Source organism: Staurois parvus, unplaced genomic scaffold, assembly GCF_062004578.1.
Source record: "Staurois parvus isolate SC_StPar_1 unplaced genomic scaffold, SC_StPar_1.0 ptg000530l, whole genome shotgun sequence".
Classification (NCBI taxonomy): Eukaryota; Metazoa; Chordata; class Amphibia; order Anura; family Ranidae; genus Staurois; species Staurois parvus.
This window is the reverse complement of record NW_028318326.1, coordinates 3,620,945-3,645,079: the sequence shown is the minus strand read 5'-3', so window position 1 is coordinate 3,645,079 and position 24,135 is coordinate 3,620,945. Positions and strand designations below refer to the sequence as shown.

The 24,135-nt window shown below is 39.9% G+C and overlaps 1 protein-coding gene across 1 annotated transcript in view; it reads left to right on the top strand.

The window, feature by feature from the left end:
• The window catches only part of AGPS (alkylglycerone phosphate synthase), a 282,972-nt gene that overhangs the window by 55,996 nt on the left and 202,841 nt on the right, over positions 1-24,135 (top strand). Inside the window, exon 2 of the mRNA XM_089690442.1 lies at positions 11,604-11,693. Coding sequence (XP_089546568.1) covers positions 11,604-11,693 — 90 coding nt within the window. The remainder of the gene's footprint in view (positions 1-11,603; positions 11,694-24,135) is intronic.

Here is a 24,135-nt window from a genome sequence, read left to right as displayed (position 1 = left end):
CAGGTAATCGCTCTGCGTGAGTAAATGCATTTATTTGTGTAGCCTGTCATTGATTTTGTATAGACTGAGGGGCCCCAGCTGATCGCAATCACCTTGCCATACCCGATGCAGAAATGCAATGATCTTGGTGGTATTGTGAGTAAAGCCGGCCATACATGGGTCGAATTCTGAAAGAATTTTCTTTAGAAAATCTTTTCTAAGAGTTTTCATTTGAATTTCGCACCATTAGAGGGCCACAGCAATGGCCGATTTTTGAGTGACCATCGAATTTGAGTGATCGGGCATCGGAAATGTTTGGTAAAATGAATTTCTAATCAATGATGGGAGAATCCTGTGAGATGTAATTGAAAAAGAAATGAGCATGAACTGTGACATGGAAAGAAAAGAAAATTCTTGGCCACAAAAATTCTTTTCTGTAGAAACATGAAGTGAAATTGAAGGCTTGGTTGGTCGAATTTCGAAATCAATGGTGGCACTATAGGATTACATTATGCACAAAATTTCAATTTTTTTTTTTAAGAAATTTTTTTCTGAATTTGACCCATGTATGGCCTGCATATGCCTTTTTAGTACCTGTGTGCATGCATGAGATCGCAGGGAGACTGTCTGAAGCCTCCTGGGATGTGACATGACCTCTCAAGAGGCTGTGGTTACCAAAGACTATGTAATCCTTTGTCAAGAGAGGAGGAAAGAGAAAGTGAGAGCAATTTCCTAAAAAACAAAAAAAAACCCCAAAAACAAAAAAACGAATGGTGAGGGAAGCAGAAATTAATTTCTGGTGTTAAGGTTTGCTTTAAAAGAACATTCCAGGCAAAAATGGTTATATGCTCGTTTATGTCTAGGGGTTCCCAAAACTTAGACATACTTACCTAATCTGCCGATCCACCGAGCTCAAGACTGGTCCCTGCCCCGCCCCTCTACGCTAGATATCTTGTGAATGGGCTGTTCCTGACTTCATCACACCCGTAGTTCGGCTCCAGATGTGAGGACTGGAGGAACAATCCACTGCTGGATGTGGGGGAGCACAGTTTTCTGGAGGACATGGTAAGTAAAGCCTTTTCCCGAGCCCATTGACAAAACAAGCAGTTAATGCCCGCACTGCATGGGAAAATAAACATTCTGGCTGTTCTGCTTTAAGCTCACCATATGTGTTACAATCAGGGGCGGACTGACAACTCATGGGGCCCCCGGGCAATAGGGGTTCATGGGGCCCCTTTGTCCTTGCCCAAACTCAAAGTCTATGAAAAAGGTACCAGGGGCATCTCATGGGGCCCACTACTGACCTCGGGCAGTGCCCGAGTTTCCAAATGGTCAGTCCGCCCCTGGTTACAATCTGACTGCAACCTCCATTTAGGCTCCCCACACATATTAAAGTCCAACTGTAGAATCATCTTTAGAGCTGCCAACAACATGTGATGCAATGGCCTGCCGGATTGCATAAAAATTATTTGGATAGATTTAGGTAGGTTCTAAAATTTCCTAATTTTGGAAAGTTTTAGATTGTTTGTACAAAGCTTGTTTGGTCAGATTTTAATTTATATCATGAGCTTTATATCATAAGGACCTACCTAAACTATCCAATCAATTTGCTTCCAATTAAAATTGACGGCACTGTATAAGTTCCTGTAATAAATAAATTAGGCAGGCCCTTGTTGTAAATAGATGTTCTTAGATCTAATGGAGATTAACCCATACCATCCAGTTTGCTCTAATGGAAACATTCCTTCCTGATCTCCAAAGGCACCTGCATATTCCTTGGATTAACATTCTGTAGAATTTACTATGAATTCTCGGTGTTGCCATCATTTATTTGCAGAGTTGTACCCAGTATTTTCTTTTTAATAAACTGTTTATGCTAAGTTACTTAATAAAAATGATTTGTGAGAGGTTTTGAAGGCTTCACTAAACTGAGATACTAGTTGGTATGGGCAGAAGTTTATTCATAGTACAAAACAACTGTCAGTAGATGACCACTAATTTTGATCTATGGTTGCCAATTGACTGTTATTAGTATGGCAGGAACCTGCCCGTATTTCCTCTAGATCAGCCTGTATCAATCCAGGGTGCCTTCAGGCTTCTTCATGGTTGCCTTGGCAAAATGCCTAAAAGTTTCCCAAAAACTGTATACAGGCTTGCCTTTTAGTTACACAAAGTCAAAGATTTTCATTGTGCACCATTACAACCTTCCAGCCATCGGTGTCCTAACAATCCATTACGCCATAGGTTCATAAGTAGGGTGTTGGGCACCTGCACAGCATCCTTGTGTGAACCTCTGCTGCCCCCTCCATCAGCACTGGGGTCACATTTGCTGACAGAGGAAGAGAAATATTGTAATACTAGTCAGTACTAGTATGCAAAGGTGTGTTCGCTTTGGAAGAATAAATCGCCTCTAATGCTGGGTGCCCTACATGGTGGATGTTGCTACGTTATATAGAAGTGTTTATTTAGTTTTTTTTTATGTTTTTAAAATGGGGTGCCTCAAGATTGTCCATAATTTTAAAGGGTGAATTCACTGATCTAGACTGTGTTCTTTACACTAGATATTGGTTAAGCTTAGCTCTACTATAGCTTAGGAACGGCTTCCATTGTGTACCACCTAAAAAAAAAAATCAGATTGCACATCAGTTTCTGGTATACATCTATTTATTACAGGTATTTATATAGCACCCATTTATGCAGCACTTTGAAAATTGCACTCCCTGTCCTTGAAGAACTTACAATCTAAGGTCCCTATCTCGCATGCATACATACAGTGGGGATCGAAAGTTTGGGCACCCCAGCTAAAAATTTGTATTAATGTGCATAAAGAAGCCAAGGAAAGATGGAAAAATCTCCAAAAGGCATCAAATTACAGATTAGACATTCTTATAATATGTCAACAAAAGTTAGATTTTATTTCCATCATTTACACTTTCAAAATAACAGAAAACAAAAAAAGGCGTCTGCAAAAGTTTGGGCACCCTGCAGAGTTAATATCTTGTACTGCCCCCTTTGGCAAGTATCACAGCTTGTAAACACTTTTTGTAGCCAGCAAAGCATTTTCCGATGTCAATATCCTCTGTTCGGAATGTAATTAAGAAATGGCAGTCATCAGGAACAGTGGAAGTTAAAGCAAGATCTGGAAGACCAAGAAAAATATCAGACAGAACAGCTCGCAGGATTGTGAGAAAAACAATTCAAAACCCACGTTTGACTGCACGATCCCTCCAGATACGAGAGCCAATTTAGACCGGAGCCGGCTAACCTACCAGCATATCTTTCGAATGTTGGAGGTAAAGAGTACCCAGAGGAAACCCACACAGGCACAGGGAGAACATGCAAACTATGCAGATTGTGGCCTGGGTGGAAGATGAACTGGGGACCTCAGTGCTGCAAGGCAGAAGTGCTAACCACTGTGGCAAAGGGCATTCACATGATAATGCAGTGAGATTCAATGCACGCTCTTTTTTGGGTTGGGTTAGGAAGCCCTTTTATTTTGAATGGGCTGTCAGTGCACCTCCATGCATTAAAAAAAAAAAGCGTCCCCAATCCCTTTTTTAAAGCACAGTACACCGCAATGATGCAGCCATGATTTCTACTAAGAGTTTCAGTGCTCTGTAAGGGTTCATGTACACTGCAGCTGCTAAACTGACATTCAGGAGCTGTTCAGTGTTTTTTTGTTTTTTTTTCAGCAGCCCCTGAACTCTCCCTAATGTTTTCTTATGTGTTCATGTACACATCGTCATTTACAGGCATTTGAGTTTACAGTCGTTTTTTTGAACACACCAAACATGCGTTTGCAAACGCTGTTAACCGCGTTTATAAGTGTTTGTGTTTAGAAGCGTTATTTAACTGTTCCATGTCCAGATGCTGTCCAGAGCAGGGGCGGACTGACAACTCATGGGGCCCCCGGGCAATAGGGGATCATGGTGCCCCTGTGTCCTTGCCCAAACTCAAAAAAGCCTATGAAAAAGGTACCAGGGGCATCTCATGGGGCCCCCTACTGACCCCGGCCCTCGGGCAGTGCCCGGGTTTCCAAATGGTCAGTCCTCCCCTGGTCACGAGCCTTTTTTTCATCATCAGAAATGCATGAAAAGCATTTTCAATGTATTCAAATGGACCCAGTACACCAGCGCAGTCAGTTCCAGGTTTCGTGTGAAGGAAAAAATGGTAGAAGGTGCTGCATTAATTATGCTCATGATGGGATCCATAGTGAATACAACCAGAAAAGACAGGTAATCTCAACACATACTGCTTTCCCTGCTTCTACTCCCTCTATTTCTCTCAAAATGTCTGAAATATTACATTTTTTACTATTTTTCAGTGCATTCTGGGCATTTGGAAGGGCTCCTGAGGTTATCTTTTAAAAAACGCTTCTAAACATAAACTGTCATAAACGTGGTATGCAAATGCGGCTAAACTGACGTTTTTTGACCTATGTTTTCCAGCAGTCAGTTTCCAGCGTTCGGAAGAGTTTTTCAAATGCCCCGTGTACATGAGCCCTAATACTATGTATATGTGTGCTGGGCTGCAGTTAACAAGGAGTGGCAACACCTTATATCACCATTCCATATTATGAGTGTAGTGGTGTAAATGAGCCGTTAGATACACTTAAGGGTCCATAGATACACTTAAGGGTCCACTTACATTTGTGTGGTGTGTTAATGGATGTGTGTTACCATGTACTGCATTAAGGCAACCTTTTGAAAACAATCAGCTGCTAAGACCTAAAAACATTTTTTAAGTATCAGACACACTAAACTATAGAACATTTCAATGCATTGCATGTGTGCTGCCTTAGTGCATTGTACCGGTATTCAAATTGTATTGCACCAGAATGCATGTAATGTGTTGCTGTGTGTCCCACGATCCTGCAAGGCATGTGTGTTTATTGTGCGCTGACCTGTGTTTCAATAAGGCAACCTTTTGAAATCATGGGCTTCCTATGAACATGCCAATGTCAGACATGCCAAAAAACGTGTGTCACATTGCATTGTGGTGCATTGCCATGTGCATTGGGATTTGTTGAAAATAAGTGGCACAGCAATGTCTCGTAACATGCGTTGTAACACATAAATGTAAATTGTCCTTCAAAATTTAACGCAGGCTGATGCTTTTATTAGTCTGTTGCCCAAAATCCCAGTGCACATTTTGCTTTGTTTTGGCTACTACTTACCCAGCACTCCATTATAAGGCCAATTTCCAAATACTAGAGTTACCCCTAGCAACCAATCAGGTGTTACCTGTCAATGCATTTGTTTGCTGTAAATCACCATTTCATCTTTGCTCTGGATTTTTGTAGATCAGCCCCTGTGTGGTAATGTACAATATTATAGAAGCAAACAAGATCAAACTTGGAGCCAACAGACCGTCTTTATTATTAGATCTGATTTTTTTTTTTTGTTCTGAACTAAGCAACATCTTAAAGCACGTTGTTGCTGTAATATATATATGTCGCCCTCCCTTGTGTTGAAGAATATTTTAGCTAAGGCCAATGCCTCCCTTTCATTGTAATATCTGTTTGGTGTGATTGAACAATGAAGAGTCTGTGGGTGGGTTCTGCGAAGAAGAATAGTGCGGCAAAGGAGAAGGTGTAGAATGGAGTAACACTGCCACTTAGTGGCCAGCAGTGTGTAGTGTTTGTGGATTTTTTTTTTTTTCCTTAACCATTTGGAAACCATTTGACGGGAGGGGCTTCCTTTGTGACGAGGCACAGTGAGCTGTATTTACAATTGGCATAGAAATTATTTATTTTTAATGTTCGTGAATCATAATTCCAGTTTGCAGCTGCGGCCTTAAAGCCTAGAGCTATAATATGGTGTGTGGAAGCAGCCTATGGCTGCAGCGATGGGTGTGCCTTATAGTCTCTATTCCCCCAATCTCCGAGCTGCTGATTATGCAGGATGGTTCATACAGAGGTTCAGTACCTTGGTTGACCTCGATCGATCTCTTTCTGCTCCCCGTGCTTTTTCAGTTCTCCACTTTGCGATACAGCCTTTAAGAATGTGTGCTGCTTAGAATAGATGTTCACTAGCAGCAATCAAAGGAGCCAGTGTTCTTGAAAGTCACAAGCCGGGCTTGTCAAATACTGCAGTCATGCTTTAGCTGTTCTCTTGGAAGGCACATCACATTGCTTTAATGTCCCACATCATCTAATAACGGCTTCGGAGCTGGCAGCCCATCAGTACAGATCTCCGGAACTGTATCACCAAGAACTCCCTGATCTCACAAATCAAGATTATAAATATGCAGACAGAGCTTGTAGAATAGACAGAAAAAATGCCAAACCGTATACCCCTTTCTAATGATACAAAATTGCCCAACCTATTGCATGCCAATGTGTCAAATTAAACTGTAATGAGACATAAGGTGAGGTTCACAGTGTGGGTCTGCTTGTTGTTGTCCGCAGCCTTGGAGTTCACCTAGTTGGCTCTGGCACAACTGGCCTCCTCTGTCTTGCAGCATTACATGCTATAAAAATGACTCCAGGACAGGGTACTAATCAGTCAGAATACTTCAAGGCCCCATTAACACCTGAGTGTTTTGTAGCTTGAAGCTCCAAACTCTCATGGAGAAAAAAAAAAATATTACTCTATGGAGATGGTTCACATCTCCACTCCCAAGTCACCTGAAGCAGAACGTCTGAAGCTCAAAAAAGTTTGGGAGCTACTTTTGTAGCTCCATTCAGGCAGATTCATGTGTTTTTTGGTGCGTTTTGGTCCCATAGAAACGGGCAGATCGCACGGTTTATCGCGCGATCAAGAATGTTTTTCTGGCATGGCAACAATTGATGTCACAGATTAAATTTTTCTCTATTGTCTAATAAATTTTCTCTATTGTGAGAACTCAGCCTGAAGACGCATTAACAAATTGCGCACAAACGTTTGCAAATGCGTGACCAAATGCGCAAAAAAAGCTACTCTCAGATGTGAATGGAGCCTTACTGGTCACTTAACAGCTGCAATAAAAAAAAACAATCATGTTCCCTTTTTTTCCACAATTACGTAGAAAACAGGCAGACAGAAAATGGGGAAAGATTAATTTGGGGAGCAGTAAAAACAGGCAATTGAGCTGTGTTTTGAGGCCCCGCCCCTCCTTAAGCTGCAAAGGCAGCCATACAGAACACATGTTGAGGCTGCAGAAATGATTGGCCTCCCTGTTGTGTTCCAACAGTCAGTACTGCCTCCATAACCCTTTCAAGTGAATAGGGTAACGCCGCAATCGTGTGTATTGAATACACTTGTGGCACATGGTTCAGTATTTTCTGAGTTAAAACGGGCAGTGAGGATGCAATCTTCTGCCTCCTCACCGCCAAACGTCTCTGAAAATGATTCACTGCAGATCGCTTTTCAAGGGGTAGCAAAGTCTGCTGCAAATCTAAACTTAGCCTAAGGGTGACAGCAAAGTTGACATCGGCACTTTAAAGCGGAGTTCCACCCAAAAGAGGAAGTTCCACTTTAAGGACTGGTCCCCTGCTCCCCATTAAGGATTGGCACCTTGGGGGAGCAGCTACCCGATATTGACAGATGCTCGCACTTCCGCGGCAATCGCCTAGGCGATCCCTCAATCCCGCGTCCCCAATGTAGTCTTCTGGGACACATGACAGGTTCCAAAAGACTACAGGTCCATTCACAAAGCGCAGCGCCACGCGCCGAGGGCACCCGGCTGTGAAGCCGTTGCGGTCAGCTTTGGGTGCCCACACTGAAGATGCTAGGACCGGAAACACCGGATAGCTGGTGAAACGGGCTGTGGGGGGCACTGCGGGATTGCGGGCAGATAAGTAGCTACCGTTTTTGTAGCTGCTGACTTTTTTAATTTTTTTTTTTCTTTTCACTGAAACTCTTGTTTAATATAAAAAGTGGGCCTAGCGGTTAGCATCTCTGCTTTACAGCACTGAGGTCCTCCGTTTGAATTCCAGCCAGTACATTATCTGCCTGGAGTTTGCCTGTTCTCCCTTCTCTTGCGTGGGTTTCCTCTGGGTACGCCGTTTTCTTCCCACACTTCAAAGATCTGCTGGTAGGTTACTTGGCTCCTGTCTAAAACCTGGCCACACACGGATCAATCGAATTCCTGCAGGATCGGCTGTCATTTTTTTTTTTTTTTTCTGCGGATCATCCTGCCGGCACCACCAGGCTCAGTAAAAGTCGACTTTCATTAGAGGAGATGGACAGAAAAGTCTCCGCTGAATTGTGCCTTTATCCAATCAGATGCAGTCATTATTCAGGTATTCAGGCAGCTGCTGGAGAAGTGGCTGTCAGAATACAGTAACTGGAACTTCTGGTTCATCCATGCACACTGTTTAACATGGATGGGGAGAATTCAAGTGTGTTGTCACATTCTGCATGCCAGTCCATAGCCCGATCAGATGGGGAGGGTTGAGGCTGCTGACCTACCTAACAAAAAAAAAATGCTAAGAAGGTTTTATGGCAAAAGGCTCTCTGGTATATCAGGCATGGTACCCAGAGAGTGTGAGATGACTGTGTTAATCAGGGGCAGACTGACAACTCATGGGGCCCCCGGGCAATAGGGGATCATGGGGCCCCTGTGTCCTTGCCCAAACTCAAAAAAGCCTATGAAAAAGGTACCAGGGGAATCTCTTGGGGCCCCCTACTGACCCCGGGCCCTCGGGCAGTGCCCGAGTTTCCAAATGGTCAGTCCGCCCCTGGTGTTCATACATACATACATACATACTAAAAGTATCAGCATTCTTGATGAGGGATTCTAAAAACCTGACAGGTAAAACTAAATAAATGACTTTCATCTGTATAATCCCGAATACAATAATGCAATTCAGGGGATCTTGAAGCCTCAAAAAGGCACAAATCGCAGAGTGCAATCCTTTCTGATCTGATGGGCCATAGTACCCGGTGGGGTCGTTGAGACCAATGCAGAGCAAATGATGGGACTGTCCAAACTACTTCAGTGAATTTAAATGGCACATGTGTGCACCGAGCTATCGATAAGATGCATGTCATACAGAGGTTTGCAGTCAGCAGCACATTCGTCTTTGCTGCGACATGTGTAATCCATATAGGGGTTGAAGCATTTACAACATCTGTAATAGTCCCGTCACTCCGTAACGTGTTGAAAGAAGAGGAAATCCAGCCACAGCTGTCTGATGAGGGACTGGCCTGTGATTAGACTGCCACCTGGTGTCTGAACCTGGCACAGTCTGTGTGACCTGCATTTCACACCAGTAAAGGCACAGACGCACCAGTGCTCCGCAGACCTGTCCACAGTCCTCTATTTATTATACTGGAGGTGGCTTTCTGTTTTGTCTAATTGCCCACTGCTTGTTTCTTTTATTTCAGGGCTATGTTTTTTTATTTATTCTGATTATTTTAGAGGTTACTATAAAGGAGATTGGTCAGATATTGTGGCACAAAAAAAACAAAGATATCATGTATTATTATTTGAGGTTTCCACCCCTTTTATGCTCCTCTTGTTCATTTTTTTGTTTTTAAATGAAAGCCTAATTCTTTAAACTCCATCTACATACAAAGATTAACCCCCTCCCATCCATCCACTCTATCCCATCCCTGTTAACCAATCCTGTAATCCTCTGGTAACTAGTACTTGCTTCACAATGTAAGTTACAAAAAACAAAACAAAAGACCAAAAAAAAAAACAAAGTCCTTTGCCTGGAACCTCCTGGGTGCAGGCATGCTTGTTCCCTACACTCCCTCTGCATGAATGTCACTCCTCTTCTGGATCCTGAAACTCAACCTCTGGACAGGCAATAGCAAATGTCCAGGTCATGCAGCCCATGAAATGGATATATGGTTATGGAACTACCTATTTTTCTTTTTTAAGCCAGCAGTTCGTTAGAGGGTGGAGGGAAGTGGGTTAATATTTGCTAAGAGATGGGCTTTAAAATTTATGCAGATGACAGAATTAAATTTTATGATCATGTCAAGGTGCAACAACATAATTTGAATAAGTACTTGTCTAGTAGAAAAGTTGTGAAGACATGCAAGTATTTCTATTAAAAGCAATAAACGTGAATGGTTTCACATGGAGCAAAACCCCCCCCCTCCTTAGAGCATGTCCACCAAGGGTTAAAAAAGTTGGAGAAAATTTTAAGTCATGTTTTAAATTTATAATTCTATACCTTTTTTTTTTTTTTTTTGTTTAAAGTCATGAAGAAATGGAAATTTTAAAATGTAAAATATAAACAATATAAAAAAAAAAGTGGCTAATAAAGATTTTTTTTTTTTTTAAATGGGTAGCCTTGTAATAAAGACGAGGTCCAAAACAATGAAATAATTGTTTGTGATCTTGTTTGAGGTGATTGTAGCCGTATTAGTGCGTTTGCGACAGAAACAATTGAGTACTGTCCGTGATACTTTTTTTTTTTTATGTGCACTAACATACAATTTTGAGGACAAGCTTTTGGGGAGTGTCCCCTTCTTCAAGGTCCAAGCAGTACTTGAAGAAGGGGACACTCCCCAAAAGCTTGTCCTCAAAATTGTATGTTAGTGCAAATAAAAAAAGAATCACGGACAGTACTCAATTGGTCTTGTTTAGAACTCAAATAATTTTTGTACATTTGTTGTACATGGGATAAAAATAGCCGGATTTTTTATTTATTTTTTTTTTTTTGCGTTTCAAACATTATTCTGTAACTGGAATCGGATTACAATGGATTACATTGTTTGTGTTCATATATATAATAAGAAGATAATAAATATGTATGTGCTGTGTATATCTACATCCCTTCAAAACAATATTTCACCTATTAATAGGTTGAAAAATACATTGTTCACACTAATTAGGCAATAGCATGATCATTGGGCCACCTCTGTCTAGTTAATACTTTCTGGGTATGCCAATATTAAACCTCTGCAGCATTAATGCCTAGGGCAGTGTTAGACCTTCCTAATACAAGTGATTTCTATGGAGCAGATGGTCTGCTTTTTGAAAAAGTGGAGATTTCAACAAAAGCTGGCAAAATATATAATTATGTATATGTCTAGTTCCTTATTACATATACCTGTTTGTGTAATTATTATTATTGTTTTTTTTTTTTTTTTCTGTTGGTCTAGAGAACTTTATTTTTTTTTAATATCTTGATATTGTTTTCTCTATAGGACTAGAGACCTTTTTATTTTGAATAAAAAGTAATTTCCACAAGCCCATCAACAGACTTATTTATAGAATATACTGATGAAAGTTCTTTTATCTATGAGCTTATTTTCTAGTGATCTCAGGATACAATTCAATCTACTTTACAGAGGGCAACCTCTGTAATTCTGTTGATTAATCCAGAAACCAAAAACAAAAAAAAAGACATATCCTTTACAACACATTACAGATACCTTCTGGGTATACCCTCATTGAGATTTCGATGCCCCTTCTATCAGAGCAAAGATGATATTAGCGGGTTTATCTGCATTTGTCTTCAGTGATATCCTAAATATATTGCTGCACATCTTATAAAGTAAAAAAATGCAATCTTCTTCTTCATTCACACTAATAACCCCATAAAATCACTACCTATTCCAATTAATTGTTGCATGTCATTTACGTTTAATAAGAAATTCTTTCTGTATTTCTCTTTATTGAATTCAATATGAAAACCCAGTCAATGTCTACGGGACTGAAGTTCTGATTTTTCTTCACAGGCAAGAGCTTCTGAAGTGGAATGGATGGGGGTATAATGATTCCAAATTCACCTTCAACAAGAAGGGGCAAGCTGAATTTACTGGCAAACGGTAAGTGTGAGGTCGGACCCTTTTTTTTTTTTTTTTTTTTTTTTTTTTTTTAAACCTGGGGTGTGTAATTAAATTGAATATTTCTACAATCATAAAGACACCATTCATGTGTGTGCTGCATATTGAGCTGCCTAATACAGGTTAGATTTTAATTGATTCATTTATTTTTGTTAGGATCATTGATTATTAGATGTTAATTGGCCCATTTTGTTTACCAAATGTTGCTATCTGTCAAAAAGTCTGATATTAATATGTAGCTGCTGTGATCACTTGCAGCACATAATACACTTTTTTTGCCTGAAGATGGTGCTAGAGTACAGTCAAGCTGCCTGTAGCTGCAGCGGAACCCTGCAAGGGGTTAAATAACAGAGGTGTGTTTATGCAGATTTACTGCTTGAGTCATACAGGACCTCATCCAGTAATACTGTTTGTTTATTTGTAATTCACACCCACTGACCAATGATTGTAGATGTCCTGTACCACCCACTTCAGACGCTAGCCAGTCAGAGTGGACTTAGTGTTTGGTGCAGCTATGTGTAAACGGAGCATGAGCTGAGGGCTGGAACAATTTAAAGAGACAGATGCCTTTTGTGTTTTGCTTGGGGAAAAAAAAAGCCTGCAGATTTTTTTTTTTTTTCAGCTCCTCTGCCTTGAGGAAAGAAATGACAGTAACTACCGGTTACACTTCTGTGTCATTAGATGCCTATACTTTTCATACTAGTTTTTAAGCATCTCTGTAGTTTTGCTACTTTGAAATGCTAACAATAGCAATTAAAAAAAAAAATCAGCTACATTTTATTTATTTTTAGAAATTTCCTTTAATTTTTTTTTACCTGATTATTAACGTACAAGAATGTTTCTAGTGTTTTACTTCGTATAGTCACAGTGAATGTTAAAGTTTCAAGCTCCTGTGTCCAGCTGAATAGAATTTAATCACCAATATTTTTGTTTGGTGCCATAAAAATATGGTTTTACATTTCTGCTATACTTAACACAGCAAGTGTTTCTGGTACATCTGATTCACTGGAACTAACAACCTAATATCTCTACCTCGGACATGTCTGTAAATATAGTGAGTAGGGATTAGCAAAGGAATTCATAGAAATTGATTTAATCTTCAGCAAAATTTTGCAGTTGGAACCTCCTGAAGTTGGTTTTCTGAGTTGCTTAAGTGAAATGTGCTTGACTTTTTTTTATTTTTTATTTTTTGTAAGATGGTGTACGCTTTGTATTTTTATCCCCTTCCTTTTTATTATCCACTTTCCATTTGTGTATTTTCCTTTTTTATTTCCTAGTTGTCCCCTTTCTGTGCAGAAAACATTTGATATCGAGGCTAACGGGTTGCTTTTTGAGGCAAATTCAGTCAGTATAGATCTTATTTAGAACACATTCATAGGTTTTCTCTTTTTTTTTTGGCTGACTGTTAACAAGTTAAGAGAGAGACATTTGTACACTGCGGTGTGTTTGTGGTGTTGTTTTTATGTTTTTATATATATTATTATTATACAGGATTTATATAGTGCTAACAGTTTGCACAGTGCTTTAAAAACAATGAATGTAGGCATTACAGCTACAATACAATTTGGTACAAGAGGAATATATCTATATATATATAGATAGATATATGCAAGTAGATGTCGTTATTATTTTTCTTTTTTTTTTTTTTCGGAATGGCAGTATTCTAATTCTAGATGATTGTGTTTGTCTATAGGAGGTGGCCACCTTCAAATGATTGGTATCTAAGGATGCTTATATGTGCATTTACCCTTTTCTACCACATGTAGGTAGTATGGTGAAATGGTAGGCTGAAGAAAAATATCTATGTTGTCGTCGTTAAAATAATCTTAACAAGCCCTTTCAAGTTCTTAGGTTTAGATAGAGAATTTTTAAATCATTTGCTTCCCATAGACTGAAGTGTATAGCTGTGCAAAGATAATGTGTGTGCATAGGTGCTTGTGTGTGCATGTGTATATATAATGTGTGTGTGTGTGTGTGTGTATATATAATGTGTGTGTGTATATATGTATAGAGATATATAGATGGATATATATGTATATGTATATATATATATATATATATATATATATATATTTGTGTGTGTATAGATAGATAGATAGAGAGATATTGTAATTTTATTTTTTTCCTTCTTCTTTCTTTAATCATCTATGTAAACACACCAAAAAAATTATGTGTGTGTATGTATATATGTGTGTGTATACACACACACACTCCCACATATATATGTGTGTGTGTGTATGTATATATATATATATATATATATATATATATATATATATATATATATATATTATAATATAATTTTTGTATATGTTTACATAGATGCTTAAAGAAAGAAGGAGAAAAAAAAATATAACATAAACGCACACTTTTTAAAATGCCTTCCCCCACCCCAAAATAATTTTACCCTTAAATATGCTTTCATTAATGACAGATGCTTTCTCCTTTGCTAGTAAAATTGAGCTGGCCTTGCCAGCCTGCATGTGCCTAGTTTTCTTTGAGAATTTTAATGCAGATAGAGCTTATTCTCACTTACACATATGAGCTGTTTTTGTACAAACTTCTTACTTCATTTAAAAAGCGGAAGTATGACCATGTTGCAGCCCACACCACTGTTTAAAATAAAACGACGGCACTTCTAAAGCACAATGAGTTCACGTGACCTTGTAGAAGTAGTTCTTCTTTAATCACGAAGCTCTTTCTGCTGCATTAAGCAGTGAAGAACTTCATGGGGCACTGCAGGCTCCACAGTGCGGCCCACTGCTTATGAATGGGCCATAAAGTGTTGGCCTCAGTGTGTGTAACCCTGCAGAGAAAAGCGTAGAGCAGGTAGCAACATCTACGGTCTGTTCTAATCGGCCCCGGAGGTTTCACTCATACAGGTTTCAAAACTGGAGGTGCTTAGCACACATCATCTTCTCTTGCCAATTGGCCACCAGCAGTTTTGAGACCTTCTTTCCTTTCAGTTTTGTTATCCTAATCTGGCACATGCACTGAGCTGAGGACAAGAAATGACTATAAAAGATATCAGCCCCACATCAAGGAGTCCGTAGGAAGAGGAATATTGTCAGCTGCCAGGTTCCTCCCTGCTATGATGGTCTTTAAAAAAAAAAAAAAATACAAGACAACTTGAGAAAATAATCACTGCATTTGTCATTGACATTTATTTTGACATTTCTGTTAGCATTCTAAAAAAAGACAAAATATATAAAATAAATATATGTATTTTTTTTCCACCAAGGGTAAATTTTTTACACTTTTACAAAGTTTGCAAAAATATGCAACTATCTTTTAAAAGACATTGACGTTCTGCACTTTAGGTAAACCTGGGCAATCCAAACTAAGCATGTGATGAAACAGATGGTTACCATCAGTGAAAGCCACACACAGAACATTCAGTAGCTCCAGAGAGAGAGGCAGTTACATGTAGATGCAACTCTTGACTTTTTATGTAATAAAACAATTTCATGCCTCACAATTGGCCACTGAGGCTGCTACACACATGAAGACATTAAAAACTTTAAGGGCTCATGTACACTGCAGCTGATTAACTCACGTTTAGGAGCTGTTCAGCGTTTTTTTCAGCAGCCCCTGAACTCACCCTAATGTTTTCCTGTGTCCATGTACACAGCTTCGTTTACAGTCATTTACAGGCATTTGAGTTTACCGTAGTTTTTTTGAACGCAGAAAAATGGCGTTCAGCAGTCGATTTTATCAGTGTTTCAAACGCAAAACTCTTGTAAACGCGGCAAATCGCATTTATAAGCGTTTGTGTTCGAAAATGTTTTTAACTCTTCCAGTTCTTGATGCTGTCCAGAGCCTTTTTTCATCATGAAAAATACATGCAAAGCGTTTTCCTGGTACTCAAATGGACAAATCACTGAACACAAGATGTTCCTACCAAGCTTGTCACACATTGTAATGACCAATTCACACCTCAGACCTCTCCCACCCTTGGAAACAAAAGACATGTTAATGACCATTCACACCTCAAATTCCTCATGAAGACCCCCTGCCAGGTGGCCTTAATGACTCCCTCCACCAGACACCTTTCCCACCCTTGGAAACAAAAGAAATGTTAATGAACAATTCACACCTAAGCTAATCTCAACACATACTGCTGTCTCTGCTTCTACTCTCTATTTCTCTGAAACAGTCTGAAATAGTTAATAATTTACTACTTTTCAGTGCATTCTGGGCATTTGGGAGATTCTCCTGTGCTTATCTTTAAAAAACGCTTCTAAGCACAAACACGCATAAAGGCGCTATGCAAACGCGGCTAAACAGATGTTTTTTAACCTATGTTTTCCAGCAGTCCGTTTCCAACGTTCAGAAGTGTTCCATGTACATGGGGCCTTACTGGGAAGAGCAAGATTTGCACACAGCATTAGCTGCCTATATGTTTGGATTCATTGATCATTTAGAGATGTAGGAAACCTAGCTACACACCCCAGTATGCCCATCCACTAAGCAGTGTTCTTCCCATGCACAATCAGCTTTTAAAGGCTTCTCAACAAAATGACCCATGCTGAAGGTAGATTAAAAACATACAGTGGTGGAACTAGCAGCCGCAACCTGTGATTGCACTGGATCTTACAGCTGGCCAACATGGTTTCCAATCATTTGATCACTATGGCAGCCAGTTATAATATTACATGGCTCTGTTTACAAACAAGTGCCTTTCACATAGAGAGGCACTTTGACAGAAGTGGTCTGGAGACACAGACTGTTAAACAACAACAAACAAAAGGTGAAGCCTTATGTACTGATGTCATGCAGCCATGTCCGCGACTCAGAGCAGCGGCCATTTTGGTATGTGTTTTTACATGTTTGTATGCTTTTCCATGTGGATTGTTTTATACTTCCTTTTAATAAATACTACATTATATATCGAATCCCGGGCTCCTGTGGTGAGCTTTTTTCCTTAGGAGTATTCCCCTTTCTGATCTGAGCTTACCAGTACTCACTGGAGAAGTCTGCTCTGTAAACACGGATCCCCGAGTATTCACCTATGAGATCAGCATTAATGCTACTTTACCAGTAGCTTTCTGCTGAGGTCATAGCCATTAGCGGTGGTGGATTTCCTCACTGGATTAAGAGCACTTTTTTGGATATTCAGCATTGGTGTTGCTGTGCCTTGTAGTACTACGGACACTTTTTTTTTATTTTTATTAGTTTTTCTTCACCTTGTTTTTTTTTTATTGGATGGACATATATGTATCATACCCCTTAATCACTTCAGTGTTACTGTTTATACACTTTATTGTCAATTTTGCACTTAATGATGACATTTAATGTTTAGCGCTGCACTTTATTTTACAAAAAAAAAACCTTGCTTTTTTTAAAGTAGAAGTTCATCTTTCGTAACATGTTACATCCATATTCAGGATGTAAGATGTTACGATCCGACTGACCCCTGTTCCTGCTCGATCCCCGCTTTGACAGCTAGTGGGGGATCTGTGAATGAGAGACTACAAGTCCCAAGTCCCAACAGCCTTAGCTGCTGTCAGCTTGTAGTCCTGAATGAACTACAACGGCACTGTGAAGTGCTGTGGTAGTTCATTCATTCTTCCTGTCAGTATATCTGCTTGCTTGTACATCCAGTATGAGCAAGCTGATATACTGACAGATCTGCAGGAGATCTGCATGGCATCAGTGACCTGCTGATTGCTGGTGCAATGATTTACAGGCTCCTGCAGACAAAAATAACAAATGCACATTTTTTTACCTGCAAAAAAATGTGCATTTTATTATTTATTTATTTATTTTTTCTAAAAGGTGAACCTATCCTTTTAATGGTAAATTGCATTTATAATATGGTGTACTAATTGAAGTGTCATGTTCTTTAGGGGTTCTAACACCTTAAGGCCCCAACCCCCTCTCGATACTGACCTGAGCCCTCTCTTGATCCAGTGACTTGCATGGGAGCCTCAGCTGTCCTGGGACTCCCTCTGCTCATTGGGCTATCAATTACAGTCAGTGAGCCAGTCAGGAGAGAATGGGGGGGGTTGGTGAGGAGCCAGGAACGCTGGCGGGAGACCCGAGAAGAAGAGGATAAGGGCTACTCTGTGCAAAACCACTGCACAGAGCAGGTAAGTATGACTTTTGTTTGTTTGTTTTTTTTTAAACAGAACCTTTTAATACCACTTTAAGGTAAAAAAAACATCTGTGCTGCAGGATCCCCCCCCCGACCCTGCTTATTCTTACCTGAGCCCGTTCCGATCCAGCGATGTGCACAAGCGCAGCAGTTGTTGCCAATGTCTCCCTCTTCATTGGGCAGATTGATGGCCATTGGCTCCTGCTGTCAGCCTAATTATGTGGTGGGGGCAGGGCCGAGCCGCTTGGTCTGTGTCAATTGATGCACATTGAAAGGCTTAGGAGCGAGCCCGCACTGGTGTCCCCGTGGAAAGGGGCTTTCCATGGGGGCATTCGTCAAAGAGGAGGGGCCTGAAGTGCTGGTGGGGAACCTCGGAAGAGGAGGATCGGGCTGCTCTGAGCAAAACTATTGCACAGAGCAGGTAAGTATAACATGTTTGTTATTTTGATTAAAAAAGGAACGTTTTAATGTTATTTTAACTATTTATCATAATTAAGTAATTTTTATTTTCAAGTTAACTGACACATTTTGACATTGGTAAATTTGGTTTTGGCATCTGGGTATTCGTGACCTCTACGGTAGATCCCACAGAGATCTATAGTTTCATGCCTGCTTGTAGGTTATTGGAGTATGCTGGAACATGTAGTTCTTCACCATTAGGATGGCAGAATTCTGTATTCTAGTCTAGAGCCAGTTTTTCTGGCTTTTTTTTATGTTTTGTATAATGTGGCAGATATTGGTTTCTTAGCTCCATGGTGAATTGTATTTTTGCAATTTATTATAGTCTCGTATAGATTAAATAAAGGAACGCAGGGTATGTGCGTTTCTTCAGCTATGGTCAGGTGAGATATATATGCTATCAGCTGTATTGGGCTGCCCATTATCAGTCACGTCTCCCTTTCCATTGGTCAGCCTTATCACTAGCTCAGGATGAAAGATGGTTAACGCTGATTCTTATTGCACAGCCCCACACTTCTTTGCCTGGTGGTAACAGAATTTTTCCAGTGTTTACTTCTGGCCGCTCAATCCCTGAGCCACCCAATAAATAACACACATCTGTTCCTTGCATGCAAAAGTGCCTGGCGCTCAGTAGATAAACCCCAGACAATATTCTTTCTGTCCAGCCCAACCACCCAGGCATCTCTGGGAGCCACAGACAATAGACACAGTCAGAAGCGAGGCACTGTATATCTTGGCAGGCGGGAGCCGGCTCTGCACGCTTGATGTTGTATTATTGTGTCTTCATTAATTAATAAGTATGTAGGCAAAACTGGAGGGTTTAAATCAAACGCAGGGCTTGTAAGGGAGCTGTGCGTTTACCAGGCATGTCACAGAGGTCCGTGCACTGTTTACTAGGGAGGTATACACAGATAATGTGGAGTATGCCGTCTCTAACAGATCATAAAAGAGCACTGATTTAAACATGTTCGGGGCAGTAGGGGAAGGCCTTGTACAGTGTGTTTAGCTCAGGCATGTTAGATTTCCAGTAAATATTTAACATGGAAGGTATTTGCGCACAGTGTGCTTTTTTTTTTTTTTTTTTTTTTTTTTTTTTTTTTACCACTAGACATCAGCTTTCAATAGCAACAGAATCTGTGCTCAATTTGTATTTCAGTAAAGGAAATTAAAGCAAGTTCATCATCATGAAATTTACATGCTCCTTATACATTGCCTACACAACATAATTGGACAAGACCCTGTCTGCTTCAGTAAGGGATTTAAAGCAGAAAGTACACTTTACAAATGCCATGGGTTACATTTATTTTTTTTTTTAAATTGAAGAAACTGTTGAGCTGCTTCTAACATACAACCTTGCCATTCCTCAAAATTGGGTGCTGCCCTCTATTAGGCTTGTCCCCACCTCCCAATAGCGCAGACGGACGAAAAATAAAAGCTGCTCTCTGGATCTCTTAGGCTCCATGTACACGGGACACTTCTGAACGATGAAAACTGACTGCTGGAAAACGTAGGTTAAAAAACATCTGTTTAGCTGCGTTTGCATACCGCATTTGTTTAGCCGCGTTTGCATACCGCGTTTATGTGCATTTATGAGTGTTTGCGTTTAGAAGCATTTTTTAAAGATAACCTCAGGAGACCTTCCAAAATGCCCAGAATGCACTGAAAAACAGTAAAAAATTAACTATTTCAGACAATTTGAGAGAAATAGAGAGAGCAGAAGCAGAGAGAGCAGTATTTGTTGAGATTAGCTGTGTTTTTTTTTTTTTTTTGTGTGGTGGTTGGATGTGTACCAGCTCATTTCTGCGCAGAAATTATTGCAGCAGTGTCTAACATATTTTCTTTTATTCGTAACCTCAAAGTATGGTGTACCAGATCTATTTGAGTACCGGGAAAACGCTTTGCATGCATTTTTCATGATGAAAAAAAGGCTCTGGACAGCATCTGGAAATGGAAGAGTTAAAAAAATTTCCAAACTCTTATAAACGCGGTTAGCCGCATTTACCGTTTGACACGCTGATGAAATCTCCTGAACGCAAGTTTGGTGCATTAAAAAAACAACTGTAAACGCAACTGCCTGTAAACAACTGTAAATGACATAGTGTACATGGACACATAGGAAAACATTAGGGTGAGTTCAGGGGCTGCTGAAAAAAGCGCAGAAAAGCTCCTAAACATGAGTTTATCAGCTGCAGTGTACATGGAGTCTTAGCTGCTGTATACTTTTATTGATCTACCCGGCCCAAGGTAGAGCACCTGAGCTGCTTGGTCTGATGTGCTATGCTGAATAACAGCTTAGCCCCCGTTCGTTCACACCAGTGCAATTTGTCATGCGATTTGACAGTTCAAAATCGCATGACAAGTAGTACCCTATTTGTGCCTATGGAACTGTTCAAATTGGTGCGACTCGGACCTTTTGAAAAAGGTTCCTGCATTATTTCTGGCGATTTCATGTGCGACTTGCATTGACATTTGTGCATGAAATCACACAGATGTTGGCAACCTGCGCATGAAATCGCACTGACCGGTGGTTATGAAATCGCACGCTTGTCAATGTCACGCTTTCAAAGCCGCATTCAGTGGGAACCAGGGCTTATTGGCACTCTGACGTGTGAAGCGTGGCAGAGGAGAGTGCTCAGGTGATCTGATTTGCATACAGGGACTAAGGTCCAAAGTGTGACTTTTTTTTTTTTAGTCTACATGTCATTTCCCTAGCCAAGCGGTTTTTATTTATTTACTTGTGGTACTTTATAGCACTGACAATTTACAGAGTGCTTTACATATATATTGGACATTTACATCAGTTCCTGCCCTTTAAGAAGCTTACAATCTAAGGTCCCTAACTCACATTCATGCATACACATGCTAGGGCCAATTTACCTACCAGCACGTCCTTGGAGTTCGAGAGGAAACTGGAGTACCAGGAGGAAACCCACGCAAGGCACAGGGAGCACATGCACTCTCCAGGCAGGTGCTGTTGTGGTTGGGACTTGAACTGATGTTATAGGTACCTTCCAGACTGCTGGCAAACTACCTTCATCCCTCCACTTCCCTCTACCTAAATGCTCCTTTATACATACCTAAATCCACTGGTCACCTGGCATTCCAGTCTTCTTTCTTCTGTGTACAGGAGGCTGGGTCCTTCTTCAGGTATCCACATCACTGTCTGCGTGACACTGATACTTCCGATTGGCTGTCCAGCAGCAGGGTCCTCTCAAGATACAGAAAAGGATGATGTCAGCAAAAGGGGACCACCTGGCGCACACGCATCTGCTGCATTGGAATATAAGTCCCTCTAATGCCCGTACACAGCACTGATAATGAGCATTGACAGTGGACTTAGGTGAGTATAGGAAAAAAAAATTATCTTTAAAATTCCTCATTTTTAACTGCAGCTAAAATAAGGATGTTACAGTTGCATTGTACAATCAGGTTTTTAGATCAACTACTATGTAAGTACAAGTATAGCCAAAATCTAACCACTATGCCACTTCCATGAATCTCTAGAACTATAAAAACTGACAGGAATAACTCCAAATCAGAAATAATTGGACTTTACTGGCACAACATTAGATGTACCCAGGGTGGATATAAATTGATGATTTAAAAAAACTGGATTTTTTTAAATTAAAATCTGATTTTTTTAAAAATTAAAATCTGATTTTTTTTTTAATCAAATTTATTTGAATAAAATGCTTTTGAAATACAAATCTATCTAAAGATAGTTTTCTATTTAAGATACATTATTTTAGGCTGTATATTCTGCAATATTTAAATTTTTGGTAAACTCATTCAATGAATCTGAGCTCTGCAAACTGAGAACCTGCACTGCATTGATGCATTCACACAATTTCACAGTAACCATGAGAAAAAAACATGAAATAAAAGAATTTGAGCAGTTCTCCAGCTATGTGTGATTAACCTAAAATCGGTTCTGGTATTGCTATTTTACTAACCTGACAGCTTATTATTCTAAAAAGGAAACCTTCATTTGGTTTGCAAATATTAAAGATTCTAACTACCAGCAAGAATGAGTTGGATTCCTTACGTTTTGAAGATCACCTGTCATTTTAGATCCATCATGGCAGCACCTGTTTGCAGGCATCCACTCCCCTGCTGCCACCACGTCCCTCACCTTGTTGTGTCACTGCCGCATCACCAGCCGTCCCAATAAAGTCAATGGGACTGTCGGCGAGTCAACAGCAGGTCAGAGGAGCCTCTGCGGGACAGAGATAACAGTTGCTTTTTAAAAATTATGATTTAAATCCAGCCTTTTCATTAGTGATGTAAATCATGATTTAAATAAAATCCACCCTGGATGTACCATTATTAAAATTCATATTTTTTATTACAAACCTATACAAAAAATTGGATGAAAAGTAAAAAGAAAGTCACGGCCCCTTCTTGAAAGTGACTCCCCACTGAAGGGGCCTAAATATGCAATTTCCCTTTTAGAATTGGAAACAAAGCACCTATATCAAATGATAATGATCAGAAAGCAGCTTAATGTATTCCAAAGGTCAGCATGTATCGCACAAAGCGTAGCTTCCTCAGGACTGTAGGGTGTGAAGATGTCCTTTACACACAAACACACACACGTATTGAAATACTTATGAAATCCTGATGTTTTGGTATAGGACTCCTGAGGTTCTTCATGCTCGTAACCCGAATGTTTCTTCTGTCTGCTGGCGTTGTGGCAAGGAAACTGGCACTCTTTTTCACATTTTCTGGGCTTGCCAGTTTATAGCACCCTTTTGGAGAGAGGTCCTTGCCCTACTACGGTTACTTTTGCGTGCTACTATCCCATTTGAGCCCATGTTGGATTTTTGAGACCCATATAATACTTCTTTAGTGTCTTGAGGCGATTATGAATGAAAGAGCCGTTGAAATAAAAAATAAAGTGTGATTTTATTCTATTACACAATGGCTTAAAATAACAAAAGTAAAGTGTATCATGAACAGTTCCATGTATATAAAACCAGAAATATCAAGCAGAAGTTTAAAGATGTGTCACCATTATGTCCATTGTCTCATGTCCTTCTTGTCTTGTTCAATGCAATTGAGTCTGACCACGTGGTGTTTGTCCTTCATGTAGTCTTGTCTTGTTCAATGCAATTGAGTCTGACCATGTGGTGTTTGTCCTTCATGTAGTCTTGTCTTGTTCAATGCAATTGAGTCTGACCACGTGGTGTTTGTCCTTCATGTAGTCTTGTCTTGTGAAGCTTCTACTTCTTCAGAGTCTTTCCGGAAGTAGACGTTAGTGACTATTTCTTACAGCATGCACCTGTTCCAGCTTCTCAGAATGTGCTTGAGTCTGTCTGTTTGGACAGACGTGTGTGTGTGTGTCACTGTGTATGTGTATGAGTGTGTGTTCCAGAGACTGTCCCTTATGGTCATTTTATGAAGCAAGTAAGCATCATAACTTGTGATCTTAAGGCCTTGTATGGCAAACAATACTGCTTAGCAGAGCAATTTCATAGAAGGGAGGGGACGCTACATATATGGTCTTTTGATTGACAGGTACATGTGTAATGACCACATTTATTACTATAAATTAGGAATGTATCTTTACAACATCTCAATGTATAACCACAAATCTACGTATGTAACAATATTACCAACTTATAAATCAAACTAAATACATACAGATACTATTAAAATACATAATGTAATACTTATTCTATTTTGGTTACTTGTAACACCCTGGACATTTTATACTACAGTCTTCTAACCAGCTATGCCCTATTATAGAATATTCAGCTCTCAGCTGGTTAGCTAGCTCAGTTTATAACTCCTGTCATATTTTTCTGTCTCAGCTATAACTGAAGAATTTTAACACTATCACTTTTCCAAGGCCATTCACACATATTA